A 19,660-nucleotide genomic window follows, 5' to 3' on the forward strand; every position below is an offset into this window, starting at 1 on the left:
ACATTATCATAAACAAATTTATGTTGGACGTACATTATAAGAAGTAAAATATGATTTTGGACATTAACACAGAAATGTGAGAGTAACTAAGAAATTCCGAATTAAGGATCTAAAGACATAATAGCTTTATTTTAGACTTGGATTAAGAGATTAGTTTATTCAAACAGTTTTTTCTTTTCTTGAAGTTTTGACATGTCATTGCATTTTTGAAGATTCATTATTTCTTTGTTGTTTGAGGCATTTTTTTTTTTACTTAATTGTGATTTGTTTTAAAACTTATATATTTATATAATTTTTTTTTTCATGAACATACAAAGTTGTAACGTGCTTTATTATGAGTTTGTACGTCGGATAAGATATCTAACAATATCTTAAATAAATTTAATGGGTTGAAATTAGAAAATTTCATATAATTATATGATTGTGTTTATAGCTTGATGATTTGAGGATTGATGATTTATAAGAATTAGGAAGTAAATAGGTTGAACTTCCGAGGAGGTTTTGCCAAAATTTACTCAAAAATAGACTTTCAAAAGTATTTTTTTTTTTTTATAAAGAAAAGTATAGAAGCAAAATACTTTGTAAATGGTAGATTTTATTTGATTAATTTTCCAAAAAAAGAAAAGTTGAAATTCAAAAAGATCAAAAAAAAAAAGACGTTATTTCTTTTAGGAGATCTAAAATTTTAAGATTTTATTTAGGTTATTACGTATTAAAGAATACATAAAAGTTTTTTAAAATTCAAAAATACATATTTCGTTTGATTTTCTTTCAATAAGATTTAAAGCTTTAAAGATTTATTTAGGTTTATATTTTGAGAAAAATATAAAAAATTTTAAAAAAAATTTGTGTTAGATTTCTTTTGAAAGTTTTAAAATAATGATTTAAATGTTCATTTAAAAAAAAAATTAAAAAATAAAAAAAGATAAAAATTGAAAGAAAATAATCAGTAGCCTGATGCACATCAAGATTAGTTCTTTCTAAGATGTAAAAATAAAACAAATGGCCGAAATAAGAAAAAAATGTATCACAAATGTGCCAACCAAAAAAGATAATTATTTATTTTTAAAATTAATTTTCTTTAAAAAAAAAAATAATTTAAACATAGTCAGAATTGCCTTGACTTATCAAGGAAGGAAGTCCTTATTCCAAATGCACCAAGTTTGCAATTATTTGATGGTACTGACATGCAAGGACAACTGCCACCAAATCCCCCATTGTACAACCTTCAAATACTTGCAGCCTTCACCAATGATAAGATCTCACAAGACAAGCCAATCCCTCATTATTGTAGTATAAATCATGTTTTGGTTAAAAGAATATCTCTAATGAAACACAAATGCATATAATTGAGAAAGAATTGCATTGCCTCCAAAGCTTGGCTGATCCTATTGATCAACAGCAATGAAAGGGATTCCCCTGAAAGAAGTAAAAATGTAAAACCAAAATCAGCACCATTCTTTGAAAAGTCAAAACATTTACATCATGAGTTTTTCCTTTTCTGCTATCATGTAGTGCTCTGTTAAATGACAATTGCTAATGTTACGAGTTTTCTATTAGTCTTTGCTGCTATTCATCAGCCATTCAAGACAACAGGTTGCATAACAAAACATGTTGACAAGCATCCATCAAAAAATAAAATCTTACCAGCCACCATGACGGGAGAAGTAATCATTATCCAAAGATATAGCAAGAGCTATGGCTACAACCCTCTCAGATAGAGTAAGTGGACGCTTGACTTCTAACTCTTGGATCTGCAACAAAAGACTAAACATGAATAAAGAAAAACATTAAGAAGTAAGCACATCTTATTTTCGGATCTGGTGCTTTACCGATCCATCATGGCTCCTGGAACTGGGATCAGAACTGCCAAAGCGAATTACATATTGACCAGCATCAGTAAAGATCTGTGTAACATGCAAAGAAACATTAAGGCTCCATGTATTCACCTTGCAATTGTTGCTTATTTTAAATTTGAAATTTGGTAATAAATGCAAAAATTGTCATTGTTAATGGAAATGTCAAAAGGTTAGACATCTAAAGAAAATGCGAATAAAGTGTTAGCTGCGACAATCCATTTACAAATTGAAGCGAACTTCTCGTACCCAGAACATCCTTTTCCACGAAAAGGTCAAAGAAAACGACTTTACCGAAAAAAGAGTAAACAGTGTGCCGCAGAAGGTTAAAGGGAGCAACATAGTTTCCACTGTTACATCAGTAAATGACATTCTTTTCATTGAATATGATGTGTGAAAACAGTGAACCAAAACTTGACTATCTCAGAACTTCTTCATATAAGATCAGGAAAAAAGCAACAAACAATTTGGGACATAGATTTATGCAAGTTGATAACTTGATGGAGGTTGAAGTTCATGACAAGATCCTCTTGTTTGTTGAAGTAAATGATATATTGGTTGCTTTCTCTAAGCAACATAACTTGCTTCATTTTGAAGCACAGAACTATAAGTTGTAACTTACTAAATATATTCATAATCTTTCCTGAAAATTAATATGAAACATATATACGAACAGATTACAAAAGCCTTCATGAGAGTTTCAGGAAACACAAAATCCCCACCGTTTTTAGAAGTTAAACAAAAACCAACCATTTCCAAATTATTACACAAAAACCCACCCTTTGTTGATTCCAAATGTTAAAAATATAAATAAGTGCATGTTAAATAACATAACTACTCTTATTAGCAAAAAACATCACTTCTTTCTTTCTTTTTTTTTTCTTTTGCTTTTTCTAATACATTCCTTTCTTTGGCTCTTTTTGGTTTATGTCAACAGACTTGGAAAAATTAGGCTTTCCATTAGTCAAAGGATGCCAAGTTGAAGTGGGTCTGGTTCTGCTTCTACTGTTGATTTTGGTTCTTTTAATTGTCTACTCAGGTTCTTGTGGCTGGGGTATCTGTTCTTTATTTATTTTTTAATTGTACTGCATTTTTCATTTTGTTTTCTCTTCATTTGTCCTATCATCTTTTTGAAGAGACTGGATTCCTCAAAACCATTTCTAGAAATTGTGCTAACTCGTTATGCTTTTCTTCATTCCCTCAAGTGAAGAACAGTTAATCATAATACAACTACATGTATTCCCATAATATTTTTAAATGTATTTTTTTTTAGATAAAAGAGAAGTATATTGATAAAAGGCTCCAAGAAGGAGCTGCCCAAGTACAAACTATATTTACATGTCAACGAGCATATCAATAATTGCTCCTAAATCATCAAGGGTATGTAAGTTGTGTCCCACAAAGATGGAGCCAAAATAGTGCAGCTATCTATCTAATATTTTTAAATGTATTATCACTAAACATATATATATTTTTGTAGGATCTTATGAATATTTTATAAAAAATAAATTACCAAAAACTGTAATTACTTTTGATGACAGCATGTTCTTAACTACTAACTAAAAATAAAATCTTTAAGAAAAAATGGTTTTTTTCTACAGCACTACCAAATGAAACAGTTATTTGATTGAGCTACTGTTCAAATCTTTATTCATTGAACTCGTTGCATGTTATTGGTTGAGCTCGTTATGAATCGTGGTTTACCAAACTCATCATGTTACCAGTTTTATTTCCTATTAAACTTTTACTTGCTTTAATTTATTTGTACAAGGTAAGAGTATACTTCCATTCAACTAGCGAAGAATGTGAGAGAATAGGAGCATATTTGCCTTTCTCCATATAACCAATGCACCTTATTATTCTTATCAAAAGCACCTCTATAAATATCTAAGTTATATTTCTTTGCTTTAATAATAAGAAGAGCAAAAGAAACATTTATCAACAGAGAAACAACATTAGTAGTTAAGTGAGAGGATCTAACCTCAAAGCCAAAACCCCTCCAATCACGATCTATTTCAGCCAGCACCTCCCCATCAATATCCTTCAAAGTAAATGTCCAATTCCAAAAGCCAGGGTTTTCGACTACCGCAAACTGCTTACTCCTAAGAACAAACAAAGACATGTTTCCAGACTGGAGCCAGGCAGAAGGATGAAACAAAACGAAAATTCACAGTGTAGGTATTGAATAAGATAGCATTCGAAAAGCATAATCAACCACCAACATACTTTCTGAAGTAATCAGAATTCAAATATATTTTTGCTCCCATATGACTAGCCAATATCTATGAATAAAAATGGTGGAAAACAAGAAGCTAAATCAGAATTTTCATTTAAAAAAGGCCTGCAGTAATTATATGACTTTCGTAATAGAACATGTTCACATGGTTAAGGATTACATTTAGTTTTCTAATTGATTGTTTTACGTATTTTACTACTACGAATTTAGCTTCTATTATAACTTTATTTAGTCCTCTGTCAATTAGATTTAGTTTCCTCTTTAAGAGGAATTAGAATACGAGCAACTTTCTAAAAGGTTTTCTAGTGGAAGCCCGGATTTTTCATTTGGGGAGGGAGAGGGAATTAAATGGGTTAAGGGCTCGGGAAAAACACTCCAAAATGTAGTAAATCTTAGTTATATGTATTCTTAGTTATATTATAAATAATAATGTTACAAAGTGTATATTTGTAATTATTGTGCAGAAGAGTATATTAGTAAAAATACGGCTATGTAATTAATTATTTAAGTTTTCCGTTTATTGTACCTAAAAGTTCTGTATATATAGAGTTAAGTTATTCAACAATAAACATATTTTATTCTCTTGCATGGTATCAAAACTATAGGAAAAATAACTTAAACCGGCCTTCATTGCCGGAACAGAAATAAAAATTAAAAGAAAAACAAAACAAAACCCTAATCTATAACTGGCCTTCATAGCCAACCCCCTTCCTAAATAGGCCTTCATTGCTGCCCCAAGTTCCAACCTCTGCTAGCCACACACCCTATCTTAGGCCACGCCTGAAGCTACACATAACCATCTGAAAGCCACAGGAAAAGCCCCAGGAGCATTCTGCCTCTGCACCCACTGCCCTCCGCCGCCAGCCAGCCAGCCTCCATGCTACTCTAAATTCTGGTCAGGTTTGACTCTCTATATTTGCATCTCCGCGTCCAGCCATCTGCCGCCACTAACATCTGGTCAAGTTCAATTGGTATCCCACAATGCATCAGCCTAAAACAGCTTTTGTAGGACACTGTTTCTGACATCAGGTCCAAGTGTTTCTAAAAGGGGAAGGAAAAATCAACCACCTTTTCAGAACAGGGCAAAACTAGGAAACCCAAGATTTGATGCATGAGATGAGAAGGATTCTACAATCATGGCCCGACTCTTGAAGTTGATATTACTAGAAATCAGTAATACTTGCATGTTCCTCCTAGTGCCAAATACATCTGGGATGCTGTTAGACAGACCTACTCCAAAGTCTGTGATGCTGCTCAAATCTATAAACTTCAAAGTGGAGACTACTTCTACCAAAAGGAAGCATGTCAGTTATCGAGTATGCTAATCTTTTGAAAGGGTTATGGCAGGAGCTAGATCACTATCGCCGTATAGAGATGAAATACAGTGATACACTAAAATTCAAGATAGAATCTATAATTTTCTCGCAGGTCTTATTGTGGAATTTGACCAAGTTAGGGTTCAAATTTCAGGCAAGGAAGAATTACCCTCCCTGAATAAGGTAATCTATATTATTGTGGCAGATGAAAGTAGAAGAAGGGGATAATACTGGAACCCCAATCAACTGAGGCCTCAGCAATGTTGACTAGCAGACCAAAAATTCACTGGTAGGCAAATAAGGAGCATGGCCATATTGTGGCAACCAAAACAAGTGGAGATAATCAAGACAACTTATAGTACACCTTCTGCAAAAAATCAAGTCATACCAAAGAAAAGTGCTAGAAATTATATAAAAAGCCTCTTATGTCTAGCAAAGTGTGAAGGTACAAAAGTATCTTCCAAAGAACTCAGGGATAGACCTATTTAACGAGTTAACAAAAGAAACAAAAGGCTTCAGAATACAGAGAGTTCAAAGAAGAAATATAAATGCTGAGAACTCGCCTCAAATATCCAGCAAAAACCCACAGGTAAGTCTATTGGTATATTCAGGGAGTTTCCTATTTCATATGGTTTAAGTTTCTCAAACAGAACTTTTGCACATTCATCGATTATAAACTCAAGAGCTACATATCATATGAATTACTCAGACCATTTTGGTACATATGTTCCTTGTCCAAGTAACAAAAAAATAACTTTGCAAGTGATTCATTAACCACCGTAATAGGAGTTAGTAGTATCAAGATTAGCCCGAGTTTTACTCTTAAGGATATCCTTCATGTCCCAAAGCTATGCATTAATATTGTATCAATAACTGAGTTGTCTCATGATTTAAATTGCAAAGCGACTTTCTCTCATTCCCACAGTGTATTTCTGGGCTATTACTTAGAGACAATGATTAGATATGCGAAAGCAAGGAACAAGTTATACTTCTTGGAGGCACCTGCATTACCTCTCTCCCTTCTGTTTAGTAACACTACCGATAAAATTTGGCTTCATCACAAAAGATTTGGACACCGTCCATTTTCAATTGTGAATCCGTAAAACATAAATTTCCTATAAGTAATGCTTCTTTTCCTTTTGTTGTCTTCGTGCATGGCAAACCTAGATTTTGGTTTTCGGGGTAGCATGGTTAGGAGGGTAATCACTCTTTTCTTTTTTTTTTTCTTCACATTTGTGGTGGATGTCTTGAGTTGTATATTGTCCCGTGACAAGGAGAGAGGCGTAATGAGGGCCTTCGAATAGGGCATGATAGGGTGGTGTTTAACAAAAAGTTTAACATTTTTACTACTTTTCTTTTGTTTAAAACCACTTGCTTGTAGCCCAAGCCTTCAAGTAATAAAGATTTACAATTTAGGATTTAGGGTTTAAAAATATTAAGTACTTTATTCAGTTGCATAACTAATTATTAAATACTTAAATATGATTTGTAAAATAAAATGTTTAAAAACATTACCCCAGGTACAAATCATAGATCCTCTTCCAAAGATGCCATCGTCTATGAACAACACCAACTTCCTACACAAAACAATGAAAATCTTAAATGAACATCAAACCACCTGCTGAAATTTCTTGCATTATTGATCATAAAAAATTGCATTTTTGTAATGACAACAAGCAAATGTCAACTTTGCATACCTTACCATCAACCTCAGCATAAATTGAGCTGGTTAACCACCAAAAAGGTCTACGAACCTGAATGTAGCAAAGAAAAGCTTCAAACTGAGAACTGTACGTTTAGAACTTTAAGAGCCAAACAGCTTTCTACATAGAGGAGAAACCTTTATCAAGTCCTCACCCTAAAGAGCTCAGCACCCGTAGCATCAGTTACATAAGAAATGAAAGGACGTCGGAGACGGAGCAACTGCAAAATGTAAAAATAAAGGCCATTATAAGATGGGAATTGTAGTAGAACCAAGATTGAGCAATCACCACAATTAATCGAAAGTCTAAACCTCATAAACAGACATTGAGTTAATGCCTCTATAATCTACTTCACATCCAAATAAATGCCAGTCAGTCTAACATGTAAAAACAAGGTTTTCTTTAAAAACATCAAATTTTAATTCAGAGTCATCTTGCAAACAGATTTTCATAGAGATACATGTAATTGCGCATAACCAAGATTGGAGTATTGAACTTCTTAGGTGCTCATTGACTTCATACTCATTAGGTTTTGGAAGGTATCTACAACACTGTTTTTGACATAAAATTTTCTACTTGCATTAAAGGTGAGGTGCAGCAATTTTTTTCTTGGGAGGGTTATTGATGCTCCAACCGATTTGTAAATTCTTCGAATAGGAGCAACACCCCTTTGGTGTCATATACGTAATATACAGGGGTTTTTTATCTAAACAAATCATTGACTCTGTGATGATTATTAAACTTTACATGTAAAAAACTCAGGGAAAAAATAGATTTCTTTTTTTTGAAATAAAAATGAAAAAAAAAAAATAGATTTCAACAATCTATGACTATACCTTCTAGCCTCAAGATTTCAGGAGTACCTATGGGAGGATAGTTTTGAATAGCATAAGACTGCTAACAAACTGGTTTATGACTTAGATCTTAACCAACATCAAAGGTAATAAAATATTCATGTCAAACTACATACATGATTATGGAGTATAACAAACAAAATAAGCATGAGAAAGCAATCGCTGTAGAAATACATACATACAAAATAAACATGAGAAAGTAACCTGTCTAGCAACAATATTACTCTGTTCGCGGATAAAACCAGCAGGCTGCAAAAAAAACCTTGACTCTTCAGGAACTTAGTAAGATAGAATCCAAAATAATCAGGCATTTTGCTGCAAAATCCTCAGATACTTTAACATTGTTACTCACAGCCTGGGGGTAGCATACATCCACTATCGCATAACGGTTCTCCTACAATTTGAACACATAGCATTAGCAATAAAGACAATCAAACTAGGGCAAGTGAATACAAAAAAAGAACATGAAAATGGTGTGTAAGGGAAAAAACAAAAGACAGAAAATGAGAGGTCATATAAGGAAAATTCCCAAATGTTCGGGAAAAAGAAAAGTAACATCATGATAATCTCAGAAGTGGTGAGGAAATGTAGAAATGTGTACGGATAATACAGAGACATCTCATTCCATTAAGTCAAGCAAAAAAAAAAAAGCATATAAGATAGCCAAACACAGAGTCGATTATTATTCAATGATTAAGGAAATACTAGCCAAACACAGAGTCGATTATTATTCAATGATTAAGGAAATACTAGCCAAACATCAAGCAGATAATGGAAAAATGATGGGCATATTTACAGTTTCTTCAAAGACCATCTGAGAAAAGTTATACCTGTATAACATCAGGTGAATGTCAGAAAGGTGCAAGATTTTTAAGAAAATATAAGATATGGGGTACAAGATTTTCTGCGTAACATGAACGAAATAGAACCATTTCTCTTCAACTATTGGCATGGTTTGTGATAGCCTAAATCCTACTCTTTCGGTTCCGGAAAATGGGGGGTATTGTAAATATAAAAGATTTTCCCATGATTAATCTCATGAGTTGCATATGGTTGTTGCAGGAAATGTTGCCAGAAGACTTGTGAAAGTTGTTCACAAGGCAATGAATAGTACTGAAAGTATTAATGGAGGATAGGAAACAACAATCTAACAGTAGATTAGGGGTTAGATGATCTTTTAAAATAAAAAATGTTCTTATTTACTTATTTACAAATTTCTTATGCAAAGTCATGTTTAATTTATAAAAACATTTTAATTTTCATTTTATAAATCAATATATCTATGCATAAAACATATAGTTATATTTATATATGTGATACTCAACTAAAAACAGTGTTTTCCAGAAAATGTTAAAACCAATTTTTTATTCTTTTCATACTAATGTCATATTTTCAACATTTTACAAACAATTTATTAATTTTCATCTAATATATATTTTGAAAATGAAAATTAAAAAATATTTTTACATATTAAACAAAGCCTAAAATACTTCAGTTTGTTACTTTATTTCAATCTTTTCTTTGAAAATAACAAAGCAGAATCTAACGTTGGCTTTAGACGAATACGGACAACAGTTAGTGATAAACATGTCTGAATCACTCTACCTGAATGTATGGAAGGAACAAGTGATTTAGAAAACTATCGATAATAATGAGTGATAAACATGTCAAGATCACTCTGTCTGAATGTATAGAGGTAACAACTGATTTAGAGAGATCACCTGCTGAAAACCAAGTACAAGATTTGCCCATTCAATGTCCCTGGTAATCAACAAATTTGACCTGGCAACAAGAGGTGCAACTTGGATCTGATCAATGAAAGAACAGAGAAAAAGTCACTTGCCTGCTATACTTGTCAAAATTTAATAATACTTCAATGGAAAATTTAAAGAAGACATGAGCTAGATTTCGCACCAATTCTATAATAAGTTCTATATGAACATGGGAAGCCCAAAAGAACACTTCCAGAAGGAAAAGGTCATATATTCATAACATTATTTCTTTTAATTATTTCAGAGTTCAGTGGCAAAATAAATATTTTAAGTGAAAATCATTTACACAAAAAGATAAGAACTAGATATTGAATTGCATTCTTATATAAAAATACATGCATTCCTAAGTCGTTGTGAAGCCAATGAAAATTAATGAGAAAAGGAACAGAGAAAAAAAAGTTTTATATATTGTTGTATTTCGTATGAAATGTTATGTATATATACTAGTAACCTATATACAGAAAGAACTATATATGGTCACAGAACAGTTGCAAAACTTAAAAGAAATATCCTGTTTTTAAATAAAAATAGTATTTACTCACGAGCATTACGGGAATATAAAGCAGGCAAAATATATATGTATACATATATTTACATGTCAAGTAAAATGTCTATAAGGTCCCCAAGATCCTCACAAGAATAAAGAGCATAACTCTTAATACAAAACCAGCTATTTTTAATCCTATTAAAGTTAGTTTCAATGCCTATAGAAGTTCTTCTATTTCTTTTTTTCCACGTTACCTAGAAAGTAGCTTTGGGGGGGGGGGAAGGTGTTGCCTTTTCACTTCAGTGACCTCTTTCCACACTCAAATCTCCTCCCTCACCGATCCAGTCATACACCCAATTTATACTAGTGAGGCTATAAGCGAGAGTTCAAACTCTATAGACAAAGAGGCACCATAAGAGGATGTGGTGAGACAATTCTGCGTTCCTTTTGCACATAAAACAACCATTCATCAGAATCCTACCCCTCCTAATCAGCTTGTCTAATGTTAAAATGCATCCTCTAGCTACCTTCAAAGCGGACGAAAAAGAAGAAAAAAAAAGCTACCTTGGGTGATGCATTGACCTTCCAAATTTGCTTAAAAGGAAAGACATTGTCCATACCCCTCCCATTCCCAAGTAGTGGTAGAAGGGTCTAATGGAAAAAAACCCCTCTAACATTAACCCTCTAAATAGGGTGATCCCTGGCTCCATCAAGCCTAACCCTAGAGAGGGCAAGAAGAAGTGGCTCATACTCCTTAACTTCCCAAATCGCTGAGGTTCCTTGTGATGACTTATGTTCTCTGTAGTGCCAAGGAAGGGCTCTTGAATGAAAGCCTCTTTATGATAAACAATAACATAAATTTGGGGGAATTTGGCTCTAGGTGTACCACCATCCAACATGCATCCTGCCACAAATCGACCCTGTCGTCAATGTCCACCCTCCAATTGATACAATTTTGGAACTTCTCTCTACCCATACAAATTTTCTTCCACTTTTTTTTTATTTTTTTTTAATAACATATTTTCTTCCACATCCCATTACCATGGGGCCTAGACGAATCTTTGGTGAACCACCTTCCGTCCATCATGCGAAACTTGGTATCAATCACCCTCCATCGAAGACTATCATTCTCATTCATGAACCTCCAAAGCCATTTCTCCTAAAGAGTCACATTAACCTCCATCAATGATCTAAACCCCAGCCCTCCATGGTGAATTGACTTTTTGACCTCATCCCAGACTATAAGATGGTATTTCCTCTTTTCCATAGAATCTCCCCAAAATAATCTGCTTTATCTGGTTTCTAGTCTTTCGGACATGATAATAAAAAATCATCAACAAAGACATGAAATAAATAGGGATATTGCTCATTTTGCTTCTCATAAGAATGAGTCTCCCCCATTTAGATAATAAGTTTCTTCCACCCAACCAAACCCTATTCAAACCTCACCACCACAGGATCCAAGTCTAAGTTTTCTTATACTTTGCTCCCAATTGCAAATCCAAATATTTGCTTGGTAAGTCAAGTCCTTACATTCCAGAAGAGTAGACAATCTGTAGCATTCTCCCATCGCCTAGTTTCACCAACTCATATTTAGCAAATTGATATTAAGGTCGGATACAGCATGGGAACTTAAATGAACACCTCTGATATTGAGGAAAGCTTTTTTATTCGGTTCATGGAATAACAAAGTATCATCAGTAAAGAATAAGTGAGTCACATGCTTCACTCGCTCACCATTTTCTCACCTTCAAAACCTTAAACATCTCAAGATCTCTAGCCCCTCATGAGCATCTTGTGTAATACCTCTATATCAACGATAAAAAGTAAATGAGACAATGAATCTCCTTATTTAAGACCTGTGGTAGCTCTAAAGAAAGATGGACCTATATTAACTATAATAGCAAAAGATGTCGTAAAAATGCAAGACTTGATACAGTTACGCTATCTATCCCCAAAGCATATTCTCTCTGTCATATAATGTAGGTAACCCAATTCACATGGTCATAAGATTTCTCCATATCAAGTTTGCAGAGAACTCCCTACATGTTCCTGTACTTCAGCTTATCCACCACTACTAAAGGCTGCATCCACAATCTGTCTACCACCCACAAAGTAGGCTAACACTTCTCCATCACCCTCCCTGTTAGCTTAGTTAATCTCATAGCGAAGACTTCAACAATGAGTTTGTAAACACACCATGAGACTTATGGATCTGAACTCCTTGATGATAAAGACCCCAACTCATGAATTCATTAAAGTGCTCAGCAATGTTACCTTTCATCACGTCCTAAAACTTCCTGAAAAAACCCATGTTAAAACCATCAAGCTTTGAGCTTTAATCATGTTTTTCTTGCTTTTAGTTCTTAAAAAACACAATAAGAAAGGATTCAGATTTACAGTTAAGGCCATTTGTGATTGCAAATGTAGACAAAAGATTATTAGAAAATTTTGGGACATGCAGGACAAAGGACAATGTAATGGAGAACGTGTAAGTGATGGAGCCTTTAACACTAACAAAGAGCAATAAGCAATGCAGACCTTTTCATATCTTTTTTTCTAGTAAAAAAGGAAAGTGCTATTAGGAACAGAGAGGATCTTTTCATTACCTGAGCATGGTATATAGTTTTCAAAATGGTCTAAAAGTCTGTCATATAGTTAGAAGTTCCTAAATTTGTAATTCACAAGTTATCTTGTTTATTAAGATTAGCAAGAATTAATACCTAATTTTGGAAAATTAGAAGAGGCTGTTGCTTATGAGTATGACTCAAGCCATGACAAAGTCGTTTTAAACTTAGTACCTCTTCATTGACAAAGCTGCTAGCACTAGATACTTCTCTTGTTGTTGATGTGTCAATGGTCTAAAACAAGTTAGCACGTAGATGTGTTGAGTTCTGTGGCTCACCTCCGTGGCCTCAACTAAGCCTACTCTTAAGCTTCCAAGAACTCTCTGATGTCGTAGTTTATCAGAGTAACAACATGTTAGGTTATCCTCATCTAACATACCTTAGTTACTAGTCTTTGTCTCATTGTGAAAGAGGCCGACAACTAAATGCCTTGTCAACACCAATTAAATTGACCATGACACTTCAGCATGTTGAAATGTACAAATATGTTGGTCATGGTGAGGTCGGTCTCAACCAAGGACCCAAACCCTGATATGATCATTTTTTATATTAAATTCATAAACCCACTCCTTGTCAATTAATTTTTGAAATGTGGTTGCATCTATTGAACAGGCTGCCTGAAAATCTTAACAATAGTCTAATTCCTACAACAAACCACTCATTTCAGCAAAATATCGTGTGATCATCATCTCACCTTATTTAGTTACATTCACCTTGTTTCACAATTCATATATTTGTGCGTCATTCCCAACTTAGGAGTATGTCTGAGATGCAGCAAGCCAAACTATGGATATTATCAAAGAGTAAATACCCTTGAGAAATTTGTGGTTGCATTGAATTAATGAACTAAGGCATAAAGAATGAGTTTTTTTTTTATTCTTGCCAACCAAGAATTCTATCAGTATCAATTGGTGTGGAGTTATTTCCTATGACATATCCTCGCAACCCCAAAGCTTGGATGAACAGTAAGCAATGATACTACTTTACCAATCAAATACCTCGGGCTTCCTCTTGGAGTGAGATTCAAAAATACTAAAACTTGGGACCCAAAAGTAGAAATGTTTGAGAAGAGGCTTGCGGGACGAAAGATAAACTTTCTATCAAAAGGAGTGAGGCTTACCTTAATCAAGAGCACCTTGGCAAACTTACCAATATACTATCTTTCCATCTTAACAATTCTGGTTACCATTGCATCAAAACTTGAAAGGAACCAATGTAGATTCCTTTAGCGTGATGAAGAGGGAAATAAAAAATATCATTTAGTGAAGTGGGAGGATGTGAAAAAACCCATATATGGGGGACGGCTCGGGTTAAGATCTATTGTGGAGTTGAATTCTGCTCTACATGGTAAATGGTTATGGAGGTTTATTAGTGAGGAGGGGAAATTATGGAGGAAGGTGGTGGAGGCTAGACGGGGTGACTGATAGCAGGATGGGGGGAGAAGAGGGAAGTATAAACCGTATGGGGTGAGTTTGTAGAAGAAAATTAGTGGGGGCAGCAGCAGGCTTTGGGAATGCATTGGGTGGCAGCTGGGTAATGGTGGGGGAATTAGATTCTGGCAGGATGAGTGGTTAGGGGACTTCAAGCTGAAAGATAGACTTCCAACAGTTTTTGATATTGCATGTGAAAGGATATTTTGGTGGAGAAGGTGTATTGGAATGGTGGTGGAGGCAGTGGGTGAAGTGTACAAGTTAAAAGAAATTTGAAGGACTGGGAAGTGGATGAATACAGCGATTTGCTCCTTTGTTTGGCTGATATGAAGTTGGGGGACCAGAGGGATAGGAGGATCTGGAAGCCGGATAAGAAAAGGGGTTTTTTTGAGAAATCTTACTACAATTACCTATCCAAAAGTGATGGAGAGGCTGGTATGGCAGTACCTTTTAAGCAAATTTGGAGATCCAAAGCTTCCCGTAGAATGGTTTTCTTTGCTTAGGAAGCTTCAAGAGAAAGTATTTTGACCACTGGTATGCTGAGGAGAAAAGGCAAAATTTTAGTTAATAGATCTACCTATGCAAAGCTGATAAGGAATCCTGCAACCATATTTTACTTTGTTGCCCGGTTGTGCACAACATTTGGGCCATTGTGTTTGGGATTATGGGGATGAGTCAGGTCATGACGGGTGATGTAAGTAAAGAGCTATGGGTGTGGGTAAGTATATGTAAAAAGAAAAGCATTTATTTTTAGTTCCGCTTGCCATTTTTTGGCTAGTGCAGAAGGAAATATATGTAAACATTAAAGATAGATAGATTCACATTTTTAGTTTTATTTTATTAGGTCATAACATTTCAGATTGGGAAGATATTGGGATAATCATTGACCACTTGATTGATATGTAATTATTTTGTATACGGACGGTATGCTTTGATATCCATGTTCATAATAATACTCTTCTCTTTTATTTAAAAAAAAAAAAAATTTGGTTTCATCTAAACTCATCGGCCTAATATGTAAAGAACTAGTTTCTCCTACACTCCAAATTTTCCATCACTTGCTTACATAACTCTGCTACCTTACGCTTGTGCCATCAATTCACAACAGCATGCCACGTCTGCCTTCACAAGATAGCAGCAAACGATGTGACCTCCTTTCCTATCCACAAACACAGCTCCAACATGAAGGGATCTCATATAGTAGTTACCTTGACTCCAATAGAATCGATTTCTTCTAGCCATAAAATAGGGCCAAAGCAACTCCAGTAGACTCGAGTCCAGGAAATCGTAGATTTCTCATATGGCAGTGAGCTTTACTAGAGCAAAGTCAACTCCTCCCACCAGAAACTAGACTCCGACGTGCAATGTGGTCAAATATTCAGTGTTTGTCCCCAGTGATAACGTCAAGTTGTCCTTTCAATCTAGAAAAAAAAAAGAACACGACTCATGATGCAATGGAGCAGGCAGTTTTGGTCCAAGAGACTCCACATGACCAAGTTGTTCATCAGCCACAAAAGAGGGATTGATGTTGTCAATCTTTTGTCTCAGAACAGGAACCACGCAATCAATATACCACTATACCAACACCGATCTAAGATTATTCAATTGCACCCATACCTTTGGGAACAATCAGGCATATTATCAGTAGTTGAATATGTACAATGTGCAATGATCAAGGGCTTCACTCTGATACCATGATGAAAATTAACCAAGAAGAAACTAGAGGAAGAAGGTTTTCTATCTTGTTTTATTTCATATGAATATCTATATATACATACACTAGTGAATTATGCATAAAAAACACTATATACTGTTACAGAATAATTACAGAATTAAATGGAAATATCTACAACTTAATGAGAGAGATATTGATGTCACAATTGGAAAAGAGTGATTCTGGAGTTATAGCAAATAATCTTAGCATTATGCTAGGCAACACTTTTCAACTCATTTTTCCATCAGTTCATCTTTTAAGAGCAAAGAAAAGTATGTTAACAAGGACCAAGAGGTGCTACCCATATTACAAAACAAGGAGAAATTTATAAATCAGATCAAATACCAATGAGGTCCCCCAAGCCATTTGCGGCACTGAAAAAAAAAAGGACTTGGAACTATAAATCTCTAACTCTAAATTTCTAACTCTATCAAAACAGATAGCAAAGATGCTATAAGCCACTAATATTTCTGGTGCCAAGGGAATTATAGAAAGCATACCTTTTAGTAATAATCCTATCACTCACGTGCTATGCACTATGGTCTATGGCTTACTTGGTATTTGCTGGGTAATGGCCAGTTCCATACAAGATGAATTGTTTGCCTGGGAATTGGTGTGCAAGAAGAACAAGAAGTTTAGACTTATACCGGTCGCCACTTTCTGGGCAATTTAGAAAGAAAGAAACAACAGAGTCTCTTATGGAAATGAAGATATTTTTGGCAACATCATGGACAAATGGCTACAGTTTTTTGGTTCCGTTGTTCTGTAACATAACATTAACCATTTTGACGATTTAGGGGTCAATTGTAGATGTGCTTATTGACTTGTAAATCTTTTATACATGGGTGGCGCCCCCTTGGCGCCTTCACATCAATATGTTTTCTATACTTTTATCTCAAAAAAATACCTTTTAGCAATAAACTGTTTGATACATTTTCAAAAATAAAAGAAAAACAACTCTCTAACTACTTATTCCTATGGTTGTAAAATCAAGAGAAAAATGTTTTGTCACTATCTGATATGGTGAATAGAAATCCAATGATAACTCAAGAAGCAATCCAAGAAAAAAACTCAAATTTACCTCCTCTCGAGATGTTGGTTTCAGAAAACCAGAAATAGATTGGCCTACTGGTGGTTGCTTCAGAGTTTTATCACCCTCGTAATATTTTTTGTCTGGAACAGCTGAACCTGCAAACCATCTTCCAAGTGCGTGTTGGAAGGATGAAGGATTATGATAAACTTTTTCACCGCTACCCTTACACTTAACAAATTTTGGTCTTCTTTTTTCTCTGTACTTTATCATCTTCTTCTCTGCAATCCAAAGTTGTGCAAGAAAATTTCTGGTCAAATGAGGACTATTTTCAACACCATGATTGAAACAGCGATGCACAGCCCCCCTGCTCTGCTTCAGCCAATAGCCACTCCCTTGAACTAGACAAGCTAGCTTAGACCTATGTTGTACATATCTTGCTAAGATCAAACTGTTCTGAACATTTGTAACCCCTATCTGCAAGTCATTCTGCTGCAATAAGGTTCCATACGAACACCACTTCTGTTGCAAGCTATTAAGGACTTGACTTTTGTTGGACCTAAGCCTACTGTTTTGAAGATTCTTGGCATCACAATACAGTGATATACCCAACTTATGCATAACTGGATATCAGTATATTAAATAAATCTCTCCAGATCAGAACAGATTGTTGCCTTATTCACCCAATAACATCAGACAGTGCCTGTTAAAAAGTAAAAAAAATTTCAAACAATCACTAAATTAGATAAAAGATATGAATAGAGACTGAATTAAGTTTGAATGTAACAGTTATTACATTGTCAACAACTATTCCTTCGGCTTATGCAATAACTATTTAATGGAACCATAATTCCCTTACTCCTATAATGGCACTGCCACCAGGGAAGGTCTGAATCCAAATTCAGTGATGGACTAAAGTTCTCAAACGATGTTGCTCTTTATTATCAAAGAAAAATGGAAGGCTTAACATTTTCAAGTTACAAAAATTACAATCCCAAATTTGTCTCACCGATAATATTCCCAAAACAGCTTGTGGACGAGCGCAGGCCATAATATGCTTGCATTAGAACCATAGCAGAACCCACCAAAGTAGATCGGAGCAAGCACCTGTGGATGGAAACTATGAAAAGGGAGGTCGTTAGAAATGGAAATAGGTCAGAGAGCGTGAAAGAGAGAGAGCAAAAGACAGAAGAAACTCAAAGGGGAAACTGATGGTAATTAATGGCGATTAGAAGCACACGATCAGGAAGGGAAAGAGGTTGCAGGAGTTTCAATGATGGTTGTAGGAGTTTTCAGTAACGAAGGGGAATAGACGCGAAGGAGGGACAGTGATGGTAATGATTTGGGTGATAATGACAGAATACAACCGTTGAAGAGGTTACGGGCAAAACAATTTTTGAAGAGAGAGACAAACCACTTGAATTTAGGGATTTGCGTTTCTCGTTACATACCTAAAAACAATGTTGGACAAATGAATATTTTATACAGTGCCTTAGAATTAGAATTTTTTGATGAAGTTTCTAGTTGTAAATCAGAATAGGAAACTCATGAAAAGTTTGTACATGAAATTTCAAAGATTTTCTACGTGGACTGACGATGAGGAAAATTGTAACAAAGATTTAGAACATGAAGAAAGTTTGTTTTAATTGTGAGAAATGTAAAAATTTAGTTATCAAGAAATATGTTGGTTCAGGTATGAATATGTAATTGAAGTGTCATCCTATTCTGCATGTATAATAAATACATGACAACAGTTGAATTCTACTTTTGTATTTTGCCAAAAAATTTTCTAATTTCTGTAAAGGTTCTTAGGATAGCCTTCTCAAAAATTGTTGCTTGCAACATTCAAGTTTTTCAATATTTTTGAAAGTTATAATCTAAATTTATTCGAATTGAAATAACTAAAATTTGAATAATAATAATTTTTTATGCATTTTTACAAGTATTCACAGTGTAATAATAATAATTTCTCTATATGCATTTTTCAAAAAGAAAAAAGGTCAAAAAAATAGAACTTCTCAGTGGATTTTTCTTCCAGGCCAGTGAAGCCATGGATAAATACTCCAAAAGCTCTTGTACAATTTCTGTTTTTTTTTAAATACTTTTAATATTTTTCTAAATTAGTCTTTTCTCTAACAATAAAAAATAGTCTATCCTTTTACATTTCATTACTTATAAATATTAGTTTTATAACCGATTCAATACTTAAATGGAGTATTTTATAAATAGTCTTATATGGAATTATTAACGATGAATTTTTGGTCTTAACAAAAACGAATTATAATAATAGAATATGTCTTTGTTTACCCTGACGAAACTATTTTAATATACAAAAAAATATTCTCAACATTAAGCAATCTTCTCCCTTGCAACACCTGGCTAGCCACGGACGTCATCCCAATTTTTCTCCCTTATCTGGTGTGTGTATTTGTCATATTTTAGTGTTAGAACTGACGAATGATTTTGAAAAGACAAAAAGAAAAGAAAAGAAATTAAGCAAATATCTATATGTACGTATTTGAATTCTTGTATTTCAAGGGATACATGCAAAAATGATTGGAGCTCATTGGATTGGTTCTTTTTTCCTTCACTTTTTCATTTGTTACACATATATGTCAATAGTAAAAAGTCAGAA

General features: G+C 34.2%; 1 protein-coding gene across 2 annotated transcripts; it reads right to left on the reverse strand.

Moving 5' to 3' along the window:
• Positions 1 to 1,036: 1,036 nt before the first annotated feature.
• LOC110813189 (scramblase-like protein) lies at positions 1,037 to 18,680 on the reverse strand. Of its 2 annotated transcripts, XM_088220437.1 has the most exons (12): positions 18,035 to 18,680; positions 17,077 to 17,728; positions 9,687 to 9,773; positions 8,318 to 8,359; positions 8,170 to 8,214; positions 7,266 to 7,331; positions 7,106 to 7,162; positions 6,924 to 6,985; positions 3,838 to 3,958; positions 1,833 to 1,907; positions 1,648 to 1,754; positions 1,037 to 1,419 (listed from the first exon to the last, which is right to left on the reverse strand). In XM_088220437.1, exons 2-12 carry the CDS (start codon positions 17,644 to 17,646, stop codon positions 1,389 to 1,391), a joined length of 1,263 nt encoding a protein of 420 aa, XP_088076563.1. In that variant the 5' UTR covers positions 17,647 to 17,728; positions 18,035 to 18,680; the 3' UTR covers positions 1,037 to 1,388. The 2 variants fall into 2 exon arrangements, with proteins under 2 accessions (XP_088076563.1, XP_088076564.1); XM_088220438.1 differs by lacking the exons at positions 17,077 to 17,728; positions 18,035 to 18,680 and adding an exon at positions 12,424 to 12,496.
• Between the last annotated feature and the right edge of the window lie 980 nt (positions 18,681 to 19,660).

This window comes from Carica papaya, chromosome 5, assembly GCF_054855325.1.
Source record: "Carica papaya isolate Zhongbai chromosome 5, ASM5485532v1, whole genome shotgun sequence".
NCBI lineage: Eukaryota > Viridiplantae > Streptophyta > Magnoliopsida > Brassicales > Caricaceae > Carica > Carica papaya.